The following is a 21,240-nucleotide window of genomic DNA, read 5'->3' on the forward strand; positions in this document are numbered from 1 at the left end:
ATACATAATAAATATACAAGTTTGTATTGATATCGCAAAACTAAATGTTATTTGTATTTACTGTACTTAAACAAATAATTTAAAGAGTATGTTTATTGAAAATGTAGTCAAGTCAAGACTAATGTTACATGAACTATATTTTTGGTCAGTGACCAAAAATATATAGATTTATCTAGTCATCATATCTTGCCAATGAATACGGTGATTGCAGGATAAATACAATTAGGAGATAACCATATGGAGTTTTTAGATTTGCGGGTGTTATTGTCTATTTGATCCCACCAATGTTATTTTTGACCGAAGGTGTTAGCCTGAGGTCAAAAATTAAACATTTGCGGGCATGGTTATGGTTATGTCTATTGTAAACTGAATCTTTTTCTACAGAACAGAATGTATATTTGGAAATACCTGGCTACAATCTAACTGTAGACCCTTGAATCGTCAACTTCGCCTGTTCCAATTGCTTATGACATCACCTTTAATGACATCATTAGCTTTCTGGGTGTTATTGTCTATTTGATTCCAGAAAAATAATGTAATTAACCAATCACAATACAGAACACACTCGCTGTCAGTTTACAATGTCTCTAGTCATCCTAATATTTAGCAATAGTACAAATTGTTATCAAACAAAAACATTTCAATAGCAACTTTACATTGATAGCTGTCCACTGGTCAGAAAACGTTAAGCACTTATGTAAGGTCATCTAAAATGACGTCATTTGAATTTAACGTCATTTCCATTAAAAAAGACACTACGTCACATATTCTTACGTCATTTGAATATCAGGTAATGGCTGACTGGAATTAAAGTTGTATATACAGTTTACAAAAACATGTTGTGTTAAGCTTGAGATTGTATCATAAAGAGATTATTACTCACTTGTTTCGGTATCGTCAATATCATATATTAGGAATAAAAGTAATGTATTATGCTTGCCAGAGGCTTGCAGAATACAATTTTTATTCCTAATATATATTGATGATACTAAAAAAAAATCTGGTATACACACACATATACATATTAAGGAATAAAACAAGCAAATGTAATATGCACTACTATTTGTTAAATAGGCTCTATTAGTTGAAAACATGCTGCAATGGCAGCATAATAGACTCAGTCATATGTGGTTATGTGGGATAGAAAAAGTACTCTCGAGGTGATGGAAATTTTGACCCAGGCTTGCAGAGTCCCAGGGTCGAAATTTCTACCACCGAGGGTGTACTTTTTCTATCACACATGTCCGCATATGATGGGAGTCGTTTTCTCCCATCCATTCGATAAATAAACCATTATTTTACACAAAAAGATAAAGATGGCTGAAAAAGTAACTTCTTTATTTGACCATTTTATCATAAACAAACTACATTATCATATTTTCCGCGTCTGTTTCATGTGTTAAAATAAAAATTAACACTACAAATTAACCAGACAGCTTTTATAATGAAGGTCTTAATAACAAAGATTGATCTAAAACTAACCAACTTCCATTAATAATAACGTCATATATTACCAACGACGTAATACTTCCCATGTTAAATGCAATGATGTCATAAAAGACAGATTTATTCTGTATGGCCTAGCATCATCAAATGTGTGTCTTGGATAGCTAGGGATGGGAGAAAATCCAGTACAGTATCTTTAACAGTTAAACAAAGGAAATCTGAAGAAATTTTTTTTTAAATAAAATTTACCAGGTTACTAGTTGGTCAGTCGGTTTATTATTCTTAACATTACTTTTTAATATACTGGGAGTAAAAAATACTGAACCCCCCCCCCCCCCCCCCCAAGACAAATTGAAAAAAACAAAACAGAACAGAACAAAACAAAACCACTGGTAAAAAGAACACAAAATATTCCTAGTGAATTAAGCATTTTTCTAAGATTCAGTCAGATTACAGAAAATAATAGATTTTAATAAGGATAATAAAAACAAGAATACTCCGTTTTCACTCACTCTTACTGATTTGCTCATACTATGAATAGACTACTGTTCTGTTCTATCACTATTGGCACACTGCACTGTGAACGCGAATAAACTGAGAATCACACTAGTCTCCAATAAATCATCCGTCCATGACAGACCCACACTCAGGAGGTGTGTAGGGGTCTCTGTAAGAAGAGAGAACTGGGTCGGTCTGTGTTCTACAGCATCCCAAATCCCTTGGCATAGGTGATGGCTTTCAGGAGACGCTCCTCCAGTTTGTCTTTGCAGGAATAGTCCGGTAGAAGCAGTACGTTGAAGCAGGTATGTGAAGTCGGCAATCTGAAATATTACCAAATTGAGATAAGTTCTTCAAGAATTATCCATCAGATGTATACCGTAACAGCGACTGTTGTTCAGTGAAGTATCAGTAGCCATAGCTCATTAAAATGTAGATGACTAATATAGTTTTGTATAACTTGCCGACATTTTAAATATTTACCCGGAAAGCAAGAGGCAGCTGTTGCTCGAAATACACAATATGCTTGTTGATATACAATCACAATCATTTTACAACTATTCAGATTATGAAATTAGTGCAAACTCTTTCAGCATTAGGACAATCAATATTAAATTAAAATATCATAAAAATAGAAAAAAAGGTTTAAATTTACATAAAATTAGAGTAAAACTTTGTATCAAACTCCTCTATTTCTAGCATTTGCTTCTAGATTGAAATGTGAGAGGCAGAGTCTGCTTCCCATTCCACAAACTGAACTTCAAGCCTTGGTTAAGCATAGAGACAAAGAGCATACCGATCAGAGTCCGGTCCGTTCCTGGCGATGATCAGTTTGAGTTTGGAGAGACCTCCGACTGGAACTCGGTCAGTGCCGGTCGTAAACTGCAGCAACTTCCGTTTGTTGTCGTCATCAAACCCATGAACCACCAACCAAAAGTTTCTGTAAACAAACACACACACACAAAAACTATTATAAAGTTAAAGCATGTTTCCTTAAAGCTGCAGTGTCTGGTTTCAATCGTATACAGTCAAGTTCTAAGTTCAAATACAAGCATAACTGCACTTTTAATTCACTCGTCTTTAACGCATATCGTCAAGTGGTTACTAGCCAGTTACAACAATTCTCGCCATTTTGTAATACCGAGCGGATTCTAGCAGCCACTTCCTAGCAGCCAATTACGCTAGCAGCCAATTTCAGCAGACACGCATGGCGACGTTCTAAACACCGGACTCATACGCCTTTTATAATGTGTGTTGTGGTGTGGTCTATACGAAACTAGTTGGCCATCCTATATTACCATAGTACAGAAGGATTTTTAAAGTGATACTTCAGATATTATAAAAGTGCTTAATAAAACGGTTAAGTTGTATTTATACGGGTATTAGTAACAATAAGACTGTGAAAATGAGTCTTGGTTGTTACTTTGTTTTTGTGTTGTTTTTATATAAAGATACTCTTTAAAACTCTAAAATTCTTAAGTTGTAGTGAATAATAAAAATTAGCATAACAGTGTGTTTAAAAGTGTGAAATACAGGTAACAATCGAAAGGCGTACGGTACGAGTCCGATGTTTAGAATGTCGACATGAGTGTCTGCTGAAATTGGCTGCTAGCGTAATTGGCTGCTAGGAATTGACTGCTAGAATCCGCTCGGTTTTTGTAATGCAACAATAGCCGAACTGTACTATTTTTAACCCAGTGGGCGCCCGCCAAAAGTGTCCCACTTTCAAAATACTGGGTTTATTTTTAACTTGGAAAAGCCAGTGTAGTGAAACCAATTTGGAGTGTGGCGTCTTATATGCACCAAATGTAATGGGATTTTCTGTTCTATATGCTTAAATAAAAAAAATATTCCAGGGAATGCCGCTTTAAAGTCTTATATGCACCAAATGTAACGGGATTTTCTGTTCTATTTGCTTAAATAATAAAAATATTCCAGGGATTTTCTGTTCTATTTGCTTAAATAATAAAAATATTCCAGAGAATGCCGCTTTAAAGTGACAGACCCTGTTTTTTAAACAATAGCATATTTTGTTTCAATATTTGATAATTTTGATAATTGAAATCAGATATTACTTTAATCGTTTAAGACTAGCCATTTCAATTCCTCCAGTCTTTCTGGTCATCCACTATACAGAATGCATTTTCAAACTTTAATGGAATCCTAGGACATTTTATAATCAGTGATTCACAAATATGTACATACGGTCTTTCATAATGAGAAATCTGTTTTGAAGTAACTCAATCTGTCATTCCAGCAATTAGCGCGCTGTTACACATTAAGAACTAATATTACTGGTTAAAAGTTTGTTGGAACAATTTCTCTAAGCTGTTCAGGTTACAAGTCCCATATTCACAGTATTTTTAAAACACTTGTCTTACCTGACTGTAGATGATGAAGCTGTAAACCCCCCATCATACTCTGTGGCTTCCTCCAAGGCTTCAAAATCCAGAGACTGCAACACAATAAATATTGGAATAATTGCAAAACAAGACACAACATCGTTATTTGGTTTGTTGTTGTTTTGAAGGCATTTTTCAAAAATGCCATAGACATAGAGACAAATACATTTTTCGTTAGGACATCACAAACATGCTTGCTGGCTTGTTGCTTCTTGGTATCACCCGAGCCTGGGATATGCAGAACCTGCTGTGTTAATCAGCCTCTATTTGGAGTCAGACACAGCAATAATCATACCCATGAAGTGAGTGAAACTCTGTATGTAGCCTTACCCCCCCCCCCCCCCCCCCCCCCCCCCCCCCCCCCCCCCCCCCCACCCCAACTAAGCTAAGCAGTGCATAAACCTTGGGATTGAGGCTAAACTGGAATTAAAAATCCTCCATTGCCTGATGGCTTATTCACTATACCATCAAAGCTGGATACAACATGTTTATTAATCTATATATATTATCTAGAATAGTTATAAAAACCTGAATCTGTTAAATCTTTAAAATGTGTGCTACTGTTTGAAAGTGGCTGACAAATAAAAATGTTTAAAGTGTCCATTGAAGGTGATTGATCCTAAAACCCAAAGCACTTAGGGTGAGCACTCTACCACTAGCCTACACCTCACCTCTAGTTCAAAAGTTAAACGTTAAAGTTTTTACGGTGAACACTCTACCACTAGCCTACACCTCACCTCTAGTTCAAAAGTTAAACGTTAAAGTCTTTACGGTGAACACTCTACCACTAGCCTACACCTTACCTCTAGGTTGAAAGTTAAACGTTAAAGTCTTTACGGTGAACACTCTACCACTAGCCTACACCTCACCTCTAGTTCAAAAGTTAAACGTTAAAGTCTTTATGGTGAACACTCTACCATTAGCCTACACCTTACCTCTAGTTCAAAAGTTAAACGTTAAAGTCTTTACGGTGAACACTCTACCACTAGCCTACACCTTACCTCTAGGTTGAAAGTTAAATGTTAAAAGTTTTTAGGATGAACACTATCACTAGCCTACACCTCACCTCTAGGTCAAAAGTTAAACATTAAAATCTTTAGGATGAACACTATCACTAGCCTACACCTTACCTCTAGTTCCAAAGTTAAACATTAAAAGTCTTTACGTTGAACACTATCACTAGCCTACACCTCACCTCAAGTTCCAAAGTTAAACGTTAAAGTCTTTAGGATGAACACTATCACTAGCCTACACCTCACCTCTAGTTCGAAAGTTAAACATTAAAGTCTTTAGGATGAACACTATCACTAGCCTACACATCACCTCTAGGTCAAAAGTTAAACATTAGAAGTCTTTAGGATGAACACTATCACTAGCCTACACCTCACCTCTAGGTCAAAAGTTAAACATTAAAGTCTTTAGGATGAACACTATCACTAGCCTACACCTCACCTCAAGTTCCAAAGTTAAACGTTAAAGTTTTTACAGTGAACACTATCACTAGCCTACACCTCACCTCTAGGTCAAAAGTTAAACGTTAAAGTCTGTTTTAACACAACTAGAGCCCACTGATTTAGTAATCATCAGCTACTGGATGTTAAACATTTTATAAGTGAACTTCTGACACAGTCTTCAGAGAAAACCATTACATTTTTCCATTAACAACAAGAGTTATGTTATATGCACTTTCCAATACAGGACAGCACATACCACAATCTTTAATATACCATTCATGGTGCACTGGTTGGGACAGGACAAAATGTGAGAAAAGGTCCACCAATGAGGTTTATCCTGTCTCCAGCAAGTACTCTATTGAGTGATCTAAATCATTCCACCATCGTTAATCTGACTGAAGTTCAATTAACTATGTGTACTGACCTTGCAGCCACACACAAGCAACTCAATCTCTTCCGGCCTGAAGAGAAGTTTGAAAGGACTTTCGTTGGTCACCATCATGAACCCCCGGTGGAAGGCACGGAACTGTCGCTCAATGCTCTTGTTCAGTAGATAGTCGGCATACAAGTTCACAAATTCCTGTCAAACAAAAAGGAAACATAAAACCAATGTCAATTTTACACCGATAATGATATTAAGTTACAGAATCAGTCGTTTTCAGGTAGATATGTTTCAATCAGTTACAAATAGCACACAAAGATTTTTAAACACAACATAAAAAAACGTTTGTTCTATTTCAACTCTAATAGACAATGATTGTGTACTTAATGTTTTACATTTATGACCAGCATCAGAGCTCATCATTAATGATATCTGGACTAAAGCCAACTTGACACTATAATAATTTAACAAGATTTGTTTTAGTACATTCTTTCATACTTTAAGCAGGGCATCCACTTGTAAATGAAATGGCTTTTCACACAAGTAATCTTGGATGAATCTGACCTAGATCAGCTCCGTTACAAATCGCACACTGCTCAATTCCTCGTAGACATGATCGGGGAACCGATCAATGGATGCTTCTCTATCTTTTGTCTACATATGCAATTTTTCACTGATGTGCATACAGAGGCTCACACATACACATACCATGAAGCATGTATGAATATATGCCCTGATTTAGAAACACAGCAAAGTTCAAGCACTGTAACTGACAGAACTAAAAACAGAATACTGTGTCATGTTAGCAAATCAATATCAAGAAGCAGTGCCACCAGATACTGACTAAAATAACATTCTGTCACGTGTTTGTCGTCTTGTGTAACTGGCAAAGTAACATTCTGTCACGTGTTCGTCGTCTTGTGTAACTGGCAAAGTAACATTCTGTCACGTGTTTGTCGTCTTGTGTAATTGGTAAAATAACATTCTCTCACGTGTTTGTTGTCTTGTGTAATTGGTAAAATAACATTCTCTCACAGGTTGGTTGTCTTGTGTAACTGGTAAAATAACATTCTCTCACGTTTGTTGTCTTGTGTAACTCGTAAAATAACATTGTCACGTGTTTGTTGTCTTGTGTAACTGGTAAAATAACATTCTCTCACGTGTTTGTTGTCTTGTGTAATTGGTAAAATAACATTCTCTCACAGGTTGGTTGTCTTGTGTAACTGGTAAAATAACATTCTCTCACGTTTGTTGTCTTGTGTAACTGGTAAACTCTCATAACATTGTCACGTGTTTGTTGTCACGTAAGTAAAATAACATTGTCACGTGTTTGTTGTCTTGTGTAACTGGTAAAATAACATTCTCTCACGTGTTTGTTGTCTTGTGTAATTGGTAAAATAACATTCTCTCACATGTTGGTTGTCTTGTGTAACTGGTAAAATAACATTCTCTCACGTTTGTTGTCTTGTGTAACTAGTAAAATAACATTGTCACGTGTTTGTTGTCTTGTGTAATTCGTAAAATAACATTCTCTCACATGTTTGTTGTCTTGTGTAACTGGTATTTTATCTCCGTTTTCTTTCAGATCGTGTGTGAGGAATGTTCCGAACACGTCACAGTGTCCTATTCTAAACGTCTGCATGAAAACCTCCTCAAAATCATCGCCCTCGTATTCCAGTATCTGGTTCAAGGAACTTGTCAACATCTAGAGAGAAAAAATATCACAAATGTTATCCACAAACAAAACAAACACCAAACCCCTCCCAACAATTGTCAGCAAAAAAATACAGAGTATTTTGCACCTGGTTTTATTTCAATAGCATGAGAGTATAGTCTAGTCTCAAAAATGTATTTGTTAATTCTATTTTTAAAGTTTTACCAAATGCTGCTCTGTTGTATTATGTTAAAAAACAGAATCCCTATGACTGCTGCGTTTTTCAAGCTGATGCAAATTTCTCTAAATCTGCAATATTAAAACCACCAATCTACGTCAGCAAATTGAAAAGCAAAAGTGGGTTATCTCCCCTAAAATAATAAATTTTGTCTTAATGCTGTAAATCAACTCACTGGGTCTACATCATAGAGATCTCTGAATGTTCCTTTCTTGCCCATCAGTTTGTAGTAGACGACCATGGGGAAATGAATGTCAAGGATACAGCTGTTGTAGATGGCCAGGCCGAGTATGATGCCAATCAACGTAAACTGGCCATCATTCTCAAACGACGTCGGGTTGAACCAGAACTGACACGTCACACTGTTGTACGTGAACATACCTACAAGAGAGGAAAAAACATAATTAAACAGTCTCTTTTTCTTAATGACAGGTGTTTAAACATTGTATATGTATGTAGTTATTCACATGTAAGACATAAACAGGTTTTGTAAATTTCACGCTTCTTGATTTAAAGGGAGATAATGTAAACCAATAATTTTTTGGTGGTGTTAAAATAGAACATTCTGACTTAAAAAACCAATCCAGATAATTCAAAATGTTACTCCCATTTAAAAACTGATTCTTCTAGAATCGGCACAGCAGAGCGTTTTTGAGTGAATATTTTAAGAGTACTTCCACATTGAGACTAACCTATATCTGGATTGAATAGTTCATCTACAACCAACTCAAAAAACTCCTTGGACACGCCCCCTTCATCCAGCCCTTGTTCTCCATCAAACTCAATGAACAGCTGTTTCTTCAGGTCCTGGGGGTTTTCCATGGCAACCATTTCAAGCTGAAGTTGGAAGAAAATGAAACAAATCATAACACTGTTCAAGCAATAAACAAGAAATTATACTGTAATATCAAACTTATCTGAGAGGTAGCTACAGGTACAACAATATTTAGTAATACATGGACAGGCAAAACCTCTGCCAAGAGATCAAAGAAAGAAAGAAAGAAATGTTTTATTTAACGACACACTCAACACATTTTATTTACGGTTATATGGCATCAGACATATGGCCAGTCCCAAGAGATCAAAGTAGCAACAGTGCAGTAAATAATCACTGCTGAATGATTATAGTTCCGAAGATAGTTCACATGTACCATTAACAGAGACATGGTTCAGAAGGGCGACTGGCCTCGGTGGCGTCGTGGTTAGGCCATTGGTCTATAGGCTGGTAGGTACTGGGTTCGGATCCCAGTCGAGGCATGGGATTTTTAATCTAAATACCGACTCCAAACCCTGAGTCAGTGTTCCGCAAGGCTCAATGGGTAGGTGTAAACCACTTGCACCGACCAGTGATCCATAACTGGTTCAACAAAGGCCATGGTTTGTGCTATCCTGCCTGTGGGAAGCGCAAATAAAATATCCCTTGCTGCTAATCGGAAAGAGTAGTCCATGTAGTGGCGACAGTGGGTTTCCTCTCCAAATATGTGTGGTCCTTAACCATATGTCTGACGCCATATAACCGTAAATAAAATGTGTTGAGTGCGTCGTTAAATAAAACATTTCTTTCTTCCTTTCAGAAGGGCGATGGAGTTTGGTGCCCAACGTTAGATGAATATGATATGAACATGCCTTGCCTAAAATATTTATTCAATGGAACATGACAACACACCTTTGCGACAGGAATTAAGATGTTTACTGCCTTAAGGAAGTCAAAGAATGGGGTTGACGTAACTGAAGCTGTAAAATCTATGTCAGTATAAGTAATATACTTACAGCCACCAAGGCATCGTCAATGATATGATCTCTCCTCACCCGAACTCTCAGATACGGCATCGCGGGGCCGCCATGGACAATTGTCTGTAGCAGCGACGTGCGGCGCTCGTTTAACATGCGAATCCTATTGTCAAAATACATACTAGTGTACTTAGATGCTGTCATCAGAATGAAACTGTTTGGAATAAACGAAAACTTCCCGTCCGTCCTGTAATGTGCATAATCTGTGCTGATGTCGATATTGTCATTGAGAGGTTCGTTAATAAACTCTTCGTACGGAACCAGCGGTTTTCGACAGTTCAATGCACACACGCCCAATGCCTTGGCGAGAGGGTCTTCCTTCTGTTCCTGTGGTTCTTTGGGTTCGAATCCCACAGCTCCCTGAAGTAGCTCGTGCATGGACTCACTGACCGATGCATCAATCAGCTTCTCATCAGCCAAGACTTCAGGAGGGTCATACTCTCCTCCGTAAATACTTGCATAATACACAATTTTCATCACTTTCGTTGCCCCAGCTATTCCTTCGTCGTCATTCGGCTGGTAGGTCTGGCCCCACCTCCCCTCCCCATTGATCACCTTAACTGTAATCAGCTGTTGCAGACTCTGCAACAAGCTCCTGAGTCGGTCCATTCCAAATTTCGACCAGATCCGAGCCAGTTTTGCCTGGCCGGCTATGCATACATGTCCTAAGGCTCGGCAGAACACGGGGAACGCACTTTCGATAAACTCTGGGCTATGTAGGAGAGGGATTTCTAGCACTATTATAAATATATTTATATAATTGGAATCTCTCTCCCACGCCTGACGATACTTCAAGTCGATTTCGACAGTTCTTGACAGTGATAACAAAGCATTGATCAATGCTCCTTGAAATGGATGGTCAGGAATATCCATGAGTGCAGAGTACGTTCGCCGTAAAGAATCCAAATCAATTGTCAACTGGTCGTTTATCTCACAGCTACTAGTAGAGCCCGAATCTGAATTCTGGATTATCACAGCTGATATTGCCCTGCCTTGTAAAGGTCTTCGGGTCTTTGTTTGGTCTTCTTCTTCGGTGTCTATTTCTTTTTCCGTTTCAGTCGATCGTATAACTTCTTTGGAAGATTTGTCTACAGTTTTCAAAAAGCTGCGACTCAGCGACTCTGGGTTGTTAAAGACAGCACCAATCACTCGGATTAACTGGGACCAGCTTCCTTCTTCATTGCATTTCACGATGATGTCTTTAACTTTGTCTTCAGTCAGAAATTGAATCTCTGCAGATGAAAATATTTTAAAAGTACAGTGTTGCAACAAAATGTTGTTATTGTTTACTGACATTACCAGAGCACACTGAATAATTAATCAGCGGCTGCTGAAAGTCACACATTTGTAATTCACAAAACTCTCTCAAGGTCTTTTAAGCAACATCAATTCATCCTTGTAAATTTGTTTTGCATTGCAATGCATGATCATAAAAGTTGCGAGAGTTTAGTGAATTAAACACATGGACATTATGTATTTTATTTGTTACTGGCATGCTGAAAATTGTCATCTTCAGCAAGTCAACATTTGTACTAAATCTCAAAAGAGGCAGTGTGTAAATGTAGCTTCAGTGGTCGAAATATTGCCATTCCGACCGTTTTTGCCAATCAACTTCACCACAGGCTGGGATAATTAATTAATCATTGTGCTCTAATAGTTGTTAAACAAAACAAACTATAAACTCTAATCTGGACTAAGAGTGAAAATGATATGTTAAACACTATGTACACTAGATTTTAAATGTGACAAGGCATTGTTAAATGTTCCGTTTATTTTCTTCTTTTTTCACCTTTTCTTTTATGAAGTCTTCTGAAACGGTTTAGGAGCCATACAGCTGGACTCCTCATTCTTTAATCATCTCATGTAGCTAAATAATTAATATAGGCCTATTAATGCCTAATGAATACCTGTAGTGGTTCTGGAGACTTATTTATAAATGTATACAGACTTTCAGGGCACTACTTATTCAATCAGAGGCTTGCCATTAACTACCACATCAGACTAATCATTATAAAACATGCATTATTCATGCATCACCGTTTGGCCAAGAGGTTAAAATGTGTTTCCATTGTTTGGAGCACTTCATTTTGACCATCACAATCAAATATAGTATTTTAAGATTGTCGACATGCACACACTGTGCTAAAACATAATTATTGTAACATTTGATATTTAAATTGTGATGTGCCCAATTTTTAAAATACATTGTTGTTGACTTAAATCATGGGTTTTTTTCAATGTCAAGCAATATCAAGAAACAATTAACTGCATGGTCTGTTGCATTAAAACAGCTGACATTTAATAAAAAATACCAAAACATATTTATGGTATAAAAATTGTGATGGACCTAAAGAAATTTTAAAAAATTGCGATCAACTTTTGTTGACAGTTTTTCAATGTTTAAAGTAACTATTGCAAAAAAACTGCTAATTTTTGTTTTTAAATATTGAAACATAAGGTATTAAAATTGTGATAGACCTATTTTTTTTAAATAAATGGTGATTTACTTTTATATCAGTTTTTCAGTGTCAAGTGCTATCAAGTAACAATTTCATAATGGTAGGGTCTATTGCAATAAAACGGCTGATATTTAATAAAAATGCCAAAACATATTTATGCTATTCACACTGTATATGAAACTACATTTGTAGTAAATGGTGATCTATTTTGGTATCAGTTTTTCAGTGATGAGTGGTATCAAGTAACCACTATTTTTTTTTTTACACCTGTTCAATATTTTTTTTTTATATATATAAAACATAAATTTTTAAAAGTTAAGATACACACTGGTATGATCCTTAGAATGACTTGCAATGGTGTCATTGTTGCTGTTGTTTGCTGATGAAGTAGATGCAGCTGCGGACGTGCCGAGAGAACCATCTCCCCATGACGACTGCTCCGACTGCTGTAACGGGAACTTAGCAAACCGCTTGGCCTGATTTTCACACAGCGTGGCCTTTTTCTTAAAGAGTTCAATTGCATGGACTGCCAGCTTGTTTCGGTCGATGTCCTTGAAGATGAAAGATGAGCACGAAGCACAGGCATCGTTGTTACAGCTCTTGTTTCCGCACCCATCGGTCAGCTGATAGTAGTACTGCTCAATCAGCTGTTTGGCTGCTGTTCGCTTCCTACAAAACACGACATGATGCATCAAATAACGTAACAACAACATTATACAAAAGACAGAATTAGGCTCATTGGCAGAGCATTCGCCTGTTTGGCTGCTGTTCGCTTCCTACAAAACATGACATGATGCATCAAATAACGTAACAACAACATTATACACAAGACAGAATTAGGCTCATTGGCAGAGCACTCGCCTGTTAGCTGCTGTTTGCTTCCTACAAAACACGACATGATGCATCAAATAACGTAACAACATTATACACAAGACAGAATTAGGCTCATTGGCAGAGCACTCGCCTGTTAGCTGCTGTTTGCTTCCTACAAAACACGACATGATGCATCAAATAACGTAACAACAACATTATACACAAGACAGAATTAGGCTCATTGGCAGAGCACTCGCCTGTTAGCTGCTGTTTGCTTCCTACAAAACACGACATGCTGCATCAAATAACGTAACAACAACATTATACACAAGACAGAATTAGGCTCATTGGCAGAGCACTTGCCAATGGTGAAATTTGTTGTACAGTACAATTAACTGCCTCTGATGAATTTGATGTTTCTATTTTGTATCCTGTCCCAACCTGTAATGAACATGATAGGGTTTACATTTTTAACAAGGTCCTACACGCACAGTTAAAGATACTAATGGTATATCAATTTGGCATGTATATTTCATAACAAATTCAACAAAGAAGATATGTCATGCACTAATTTACATGAAGATGGTGAAATGGTTCCTTTTTTTTGTGCCAAAAAGTGGCTAAGTTGTCAAATGTTAGCAGTAGTGTAAAGTCGAAGTTGCTATAATACTTCTGACCTAATCGGATTTGTAACACAAAATCACATACTCGCTCACCACCTTGGTTCTTTGTTATAGGTAGCAGTACAAAGTATACAAAATTACAATCTTGTTCGGTCAAACTTCAACCTAACTTTTATCACATAATTGTCATTCTATAATTAGAGATGGGCAGTATTAGAATTTCAGGTTTTGTAATTGGGGGGATTTACCTCGGTATCGGTACGGTATTTGGTATTGACACACATACACACTATCGATCGATATAGTATTTTCGGTATGTATACTCAGCTCATCCTCTAAATTCATCTAAATAAAATTAAATTCCATACAAAAGACTTCTTTTCAGCCATTTAATGTTTGTCAGATATATTGTTAATGTTTTATTAAATATTAAACATTTTATAATAGCAAAATGTTTTAATTCTGTGATTTGCTTAGAACGTTACGGCTGTATTGACATGATAGCAAAACCAAACGGTAGATATGCTATAACACCCAGCTCCATTTAAAGCATGTCAATGTACTGTCATTAACCAATAGATGGCTGTGTAGCTGAAACAATTAACATTATGAACTTCAACTCAGCAGGTGTCTAGATACTTGACCAGGAATATTTTTTCAAAAAGCATTCTGAGAGTACTGCAAAAGTAATACATGTTCCAACACATTTTCATATCTCTTAAGACTTAAGTTCAAGGACCATAACTTTGTGAACAATCGTTAAGTTGCCATGAATGTTAAACTTGATCTGTAAGAGTACATGTACATGATACAGTTATATACAAAATTTCATCTCAAAGTCTTCAGGCATTGTCAAAAAATGTCTGGAAAAACTCATTTACATATCTCCAAAGTTCAAGGGCCATAACTCTGTAAAAAAAAAAAAAAAAGGCTTTATTTAACGACGCACTCAACACATTTTATTTACAGTTATATGGCATCAGACATATGGTTAAGGAGAGGAAACCCGCTGTCGCCACTTCACGGGCTACTCTTTCCGATTAGCAGCAAGGGATCTTTTATTTGCGCTTCCCACAGGCAGGATAGCACAAACCATGGCCTTCGTTGAACCAGTTATGGATCACTGGTCGATGCAAGTGGTTTACACCTACCCAATGAGCCTTGCGGAGCACTCACTCAGGGTTTGGAGTCGGTATCTGGATTAAAAATCCCATGCCTCGACTGGGATCCGAACCCAGTACCTACCAGCCTGTTGACCGATGGCCTAACCACGACACCACCGAGGCCAGTTAACTCTGTAAACAAAATTGGTAAACTGTCATGAAAGTTAAACTTGATCAGTACACAAAATTTCAGCTTAATATCTAGAGGCATTGTGAAAAAAATGACCTGGGCCCCGTTCCACGAAACGATCTTAGCCCTAAGATTACCGTAAGCGCATACCTACCCTATGCATTTAAGTTGATCTTAGGGTTAAGATTGCTTCGTGGAACGGGGCCCTTGAAAACTATATTGTGGACAGAAGGAGAGACAAACATTACGAAACCTAGTCTCTTCCAGCTGGACCAGTAGAGGACTCATAATGAGTATAATATTACTTAAAATGTAGCAACTTACATTCTGTCTCCACCCTCAGGTTCAGTACTAGAATGTGCGATTCTGGACCCAGCAACACTGAAAAATAAAGAGTCTGCTGCAGGCCCTAATCTAGAATTGAATAAGTAGAAGAAGTGTCTTCTCCATTGCCAGGAGAAATGGGAGATGTTTGATAAAAATAGGCAAAGTGAACATTTATTGGTACTTTTCACAACGTTTCGTCAGTTTCCGCATTCAATCAGAAATATTCTGAATTTTACACTTGGTTCTAATCATAATATTTCAATATAAAATACTACTTCCGGTAATAAAATTTAAAAACAGTTATATGCTTTATTAAAAACGTGATATTATTAAGTAGTTGAATATGTGCCATTATGTTAAAATTAAAGTATTAATTAGTATTTTCTGGCATTACTGAAACGAATGTGGCAGAGGATAAACAACGCTTAACTGGTCACAGTACACGGCACGACACGCGTCGCTTTGAGAAACAATAGCCCAGTTTACAGGTGTATCTGAAGAACTGTGTTATGTACAATTGATTTGGTGAAATAATTCATTTCAGTAATGCCAGAAAATTCTAATAATACTTTAATTTTAACATAACGGCACATTATCAACTACTTAATAATATCACGTTTTTAATTAAACATACAACTGTTTTGTTTAAATTTTATTATCAGAAGTAGTATTATATACTGAAATATTATGATTAGAACAGCGTGAAATTCTGAATTTTTCCAAATGAACGCGGAAACTGGCAAAACGTTACAAAAATGTGCAGATAAATGTTCATTTCACCTATTTTTATAAAATTTCTCCACTTTCTTCTGGGAAGAGAAATGTCACTTCTACTTTTTCAATGCTAGATTACGGCCTGATAATGTATACAGTTGATGAAGTGCCATAAAAATCGCTACAAGTCCCTATGAATGTGACAGACATAAATTTACTTTCCCCACGCAAATTTCAATGTCATTGGAATTTGAAAATGTACATGCTGCCGCACAGTCCTCGCATCCACCCCCCTTTAGAATTTGAAATCAGGAAGAAAGGAAATGTTGATGCACTCTACACATTTTATTTACGGTTATATGGCATCAGACCACAGAGATCAGGCCTTCTAGAATACGGTGGTCCGATGCCAGAGGCCGGTGATTTTTACACTCAGGCCACACAAAAATGTGTTTACCTGTTGCTGATGGCAAGTAATAAAAAAGACAGAAAAAAAGAAAACTACAAAATCAAAACAAAAAAACCACCCCCGAAAAAAACCCAAAACATCCAAACGAATTGCTACATTTGATTTGTCGCCATATTTGTTCCAGTTATTCGGGTTAATATAAATTCAACCATGACAACAATGTGAAATAGCGGATTAATTAATGTCAACTGTAATCGAACATCATTTGAAGCGTGATTGCCATATTAAAGCCGCACACCCTAGTTCCATCCAGCGAAAATAAATTATAATTTGGTTAATTTACAAACCTGTAACACACTTGGATCACGTTTTTATCAAATGGAGTGAAAAAGCAGGTTTTATATCGATAAATACCATGGGAATCCCCATGTCCCAATTGCTTGAAATAATTTTGAAAGGTAGAAGCACAACAGTGCCTACGTCACGACAAATTTCACAGACTTGGGGTGCGTTCGTTTCACCTCTCCTGGACATGTTCCAACTGTTCTGTCCTGGTTGTATCCCCTCTCCAGATATCGTAAGACTTAGCAAAATTATTGGTTTTAAGGGTTTGTAACGTTTTGTATTGAGACACTTACTTGTCTGAACTTTATTGTTACTGAAAATGTTCACGAAACGTGATATACCAACGTCTGTGACATTAAAAATAGATTGGACCTCGCTTGCTTGACGGTTTTCTCTCGACAACACGTTTTGTGAAAAAATGCAAAAAATGCATTTCGTGGTTTTACAAACATCAGGATTACCAAAAAGCACTTCAGGTGAATGGAAATGTGTATTCTAAAAAATAAAATGTAAGAAAAGTGCAATTTTATTTGTGAAAAATGGGGTTTAATAGCGAAAAACAACGCCGTAATGGTTAACAAATAAACGTAACTAGGGTGTGTCCCTTTAACAGAACAAAGAGTAAGTTGTTTCTGGTGTTTAACTGATACAGCCAGTTAAAGAAACTTTCAAAGTACTGGTGAAAGACCTTATAACAACAAACAGCAGGGTCTCGAATACTAATCCTCGTTTGTATATACACCTTGCCTCCAGAAGTAAGCTTAGTAATTGAAAAAAAACAGACGTCAATTTCGGCAGTCCTCCAATCTAAAACTTAAAAACGAATTATGTCTTCCAACTTTATTTCTCTTTTGGCTGATGGAAATACCGATAGAAGTGTAATTGAACAGGAAACAGTATTTGTACAAGTTGTAGGACCCGACAGACAATTTGAAACGATGTTCACTGACATAGTTGAACTTGAGAATGCACATGCCGAAGGTGTGTTTTCGGCACTGGATAAAGGGTTAGGAAAGTTGGGACTAAGTGTAGATATGGTTACCAACAGTGGGGAAAATCGTAGAAAACTACCAGCATTAGTAAGTGTTAATTTTGATGGGGCAAATGTCATGCAGGGTCACAAAACTGGTGTTGTCGCCAAAGTCAAAGAATTGGCACCGTATGTAATTCCTATACATTGTGTGGCACACAACTTGGAACTGGCAATTCTAGACTCAGTGAAGGAAATTCCTTATCTCAGCAAATTTGAGGAAAAGATCAAGTCTATCTTTAAATTTTACCACTATTTGCCAAAACAACGGCGAGAACGGACACAGATTGCCCACATATTAGAAGAGGATTTGGCACACTTTAGCGGTGTGAAGCAGGTATGAGTTTTAATTGTATTCCTAAATTTGTACGCAACAGCTTTACGCTGTTCCAGGTATTGGACTTACAAAACATGATTTCCCGCCATTTCCTTTGTGTAAAGTATAACACTGTTATCGTGGGAGGTGTTTGTAATCAACATCGAAACTCTGTCAAAACAATGTACACTAATACATGTAACTAATACCTTTTTGTTCAGCATTTAAACTGGTTTTGTTAATTTCCATGAGCATTTGATATCGTAGAATGTACAAAACAACAAATTCAATAGTGAATAATGTTAGAATTTGTATGTCACGTGACTCTGAAAACATGAATGGATGACTTCGCATTACGATGTTGAACGATAGAATAGAAACTTATTTAAGTTGTCTTTATAATAAAGCTTACACTTTGTGGTACATGCATGAAACCATTTTTGTGTGTTACAGTGCGAGTTGACAAATTTATGCAGGGACATAGGGTAGTTAAAGGGACATTCCTGAGTTTGCTGCATTGTAAGATCTTTCCGACTAATAAAATATTTCTACGATTAAACTTACATATTAAATATATTTTCGTGTTTAGAATATCAGTTTCTGTATATTCAATGAGTTTCTGGTTGTCTTAATATTTGTAAGAAGCCCAAACTGGATTTTGTCTCCAAATAATTTTGTACGTACAGAAAAATATTATTTTAGGAAATAGAATGAAATTTAACGTAGTACAAATATTAGAACGATAAGAAACACGTTTAATATACAGCCAGTTAATATTTTATCAGAAAAATATATTTCATATATAATTACAATCGTTACAGAGTATCTGTTAGTCTACAACATCTTAAAAATTACAGCAAACTCAGGAATGTCCTTTTAAGATTTGGGCGATAATTTTTGGGGGAGCAAAGTCGCACTGTACTATAAATAGCGTTACCCCACCCCTTTGTTACATATCAGATCTGTAGATCTTTATTCATACATTAATACAATCTAGTTAATTAGGAATAAATTTAGATTATGAAATAAATATTAAATTAATAATATTTTTTATTATAAGTCTGCTGGTTGGCTAGCAAAGGCAGAGCACTTAAAGCTGTTCGTCTAAACTACAAGGCCCTGTCCACTCATGTGGAATCTTCAGCTGCTGCTTGATCTGGTATATCCTCAAACAAGGCAAACAACTTCGCCAAAGAAATAACCTCGTTCAAGTTCATCAATACACTGCATATTATGCTGGATGTCTTGCCAATTTTGAAGTCTGTATCAGAGGTAATAACAGTAACAATACATATTTTGGGTCATACTTTTTACTAATATATATCACATTATTCATACTTATTTTGTTAATTATTTTCAATAATAGAAGCACCAACAAAAGTAAATGGTGGGAAACGGTGCCCATTATCGGAGTCTAGAAACAGGTGATAAAACCGTGTACTAATGAACATTTTATATTTTGTATATTTTAATGTATCACATATTTAATTATTTATTAATACTATAAAGTTAACAGTGCTTTAATTTCATTTGTTGTATTTTTATTTTGTGAGTGTTTAAAGGTTGGGCAAGTGAAATTTTATCTATGGCCAGTGAAAAAAAAAATTAATTCTAGAAGGCCTGCAGATATTGAGAGAGAAAATCTGCTGTCACCATTTCATGGGCTACTCTTTTCTATTAGCAGCAAGGGATCTTTTATATGCACCATCTCATAGACAGGATAGTACATACCACAGCCTTTGTTACACCAGTTGTGGAGCACTGGCAGGAATGAGAAATAGCCCAATGGGTCAACCGATGGGGATCAATCCTAGACCGACCGCACATCAAGTGAACGCTTTACCACTGGGCTACGTCCCACCCTCTTGAAATCCGATTACTGTCACACAAACAATAACACCACATGTTGTTCAAATAGTGTAAACTTTTGGACACAATGGGTGTAAACTTTCGGACGCAATGGGTAGTCTAAAAATCAGAATAGGCCTGATCAGAATTTCAAACAAGAAATGCATTTAGCTCCGATGGGTTTCTGACACATGATGACCTGGAGGTGTCATGTGCTGTGTTGTATGCAATTTATGCAGTGCTCTAAAAAAAAAAAAAAAAAATTCAATTTTACACATTCTGAAAGAGTACGATGTAAAGTATATGCAAAATTTCAGTCAACACACAGATGACACAAGATAAGGTTTCGAATTGTCCAACAATGTTTTTACACACCAAGGGCAACCATAAAGTGCACACCCTGCCTCAATCGAGTCAATGGGTGGGAGGATGGACGAGTGGGTTAGGTTATAGTGAACATCTGCTGACCAGCAGAACAAGGCTCTGTTACACTGCTTAATGAGATCATCTTGACCGCAACGGATTTATAAAAAAAACTTAGTGGAACGCAAAGCGTTTTGCCAACAGTTTCATTTATTACTTCGCAATTAAACATTAAAGTCACAAACTCACGACACTGGACTTATTTTTAGAAATTTACACTTGTTATTGATACCTTGCGGCTTCGATCCCGCCTTCTGTGGTTTCCCTATGTTTTGGATTCATACGAAGCCGTACGATATGCTATTTTGTAACCTTGCTGGCCACTCGTGGTGCCAAAGAAACCTTCACACCTCAAAACAAATGGGAAACTACACTTATTTTTTCAGATATACGACGCCATCTTTATCTTCACTAATCACGTGACACCCTGCGATAAGTGCCTGACAATGTATATTTTAAAATATTTTTTAAATAGAAAACACGGCATGAAGCTAATAAATAAATAATTCATAAGGTAGTTATGGTAATTGTTATAAATATATTTAAAAAATTCAATTATACTATTTACGATCATCCCGATTAAACGAGCGTATCGAGGAGCAGACCAAAACGTACCCAAACCGAACAGTACCAAATTAAAAAGTACCCAGCTTTAGTCTAAACGTATCCAATTTTTTTGACAAAAATTATCAACCATATCGTGCAAACATTTTGGTCAAAAATCACCCTATTTATATACGTTAGAATGCATAAATATTCGTTTACAATTCATTTC

At 36.5% G+C, this 21,240-nt stretch overlaps 1 protein-coding gene across 1 annotated transcript; it reads right to left on the minus strand.

Annotated features, from left to right (window-relative positions):
- Positions 1-1,321: 1,321 nt before the first annotated feature.
- LOC121375985 (ubiquitin-protein ligase E3A-like) lies at positions 1,322-20,863 on the minus strand. The gene is made up of 11 exons (XM_041503734.1): positions 20,698-20,863; positions 15,378-15,434; positions 12,653-12,993; positions 9,845-11,097; positions 8,767-8,911; positions 8,250-8,455; positions 7,720-7,887; positions 6,225-6,380; positions 4,326-4,399; positions 2,741-2,884; positions 1,322-2,267 (listed from the first exon to the last, which is right to left on the minus strand). Exons 1-11 carry the CDS (start codon positions 20,745-20,747, stop codon positions 2,147-2,149), a joined length of 2,715 nt encoding a protein of 904 aa, XP_041359668.1. The 5' UTR covers positions 20,748-20,863; the 3' UTR covers positions 1,322-2,146.
- Positions 20,864-21,240: the final 377 nt, after the last annotated feature.

This window comes from Gigantopelta aegis, chromosome 6 (assembly GCF_016097555.1).
Source record: "Gigantopelta aegis isolate Gae_Host chromosome 6, Gae_host_genome, whole genome shotgun sequence".
NCBI lineage: Eukaryota > Metazoa > Mollusca > Gastropoda > Neomphalida > Peltospiridae > Gigantopelta > Gigantopelta aegis.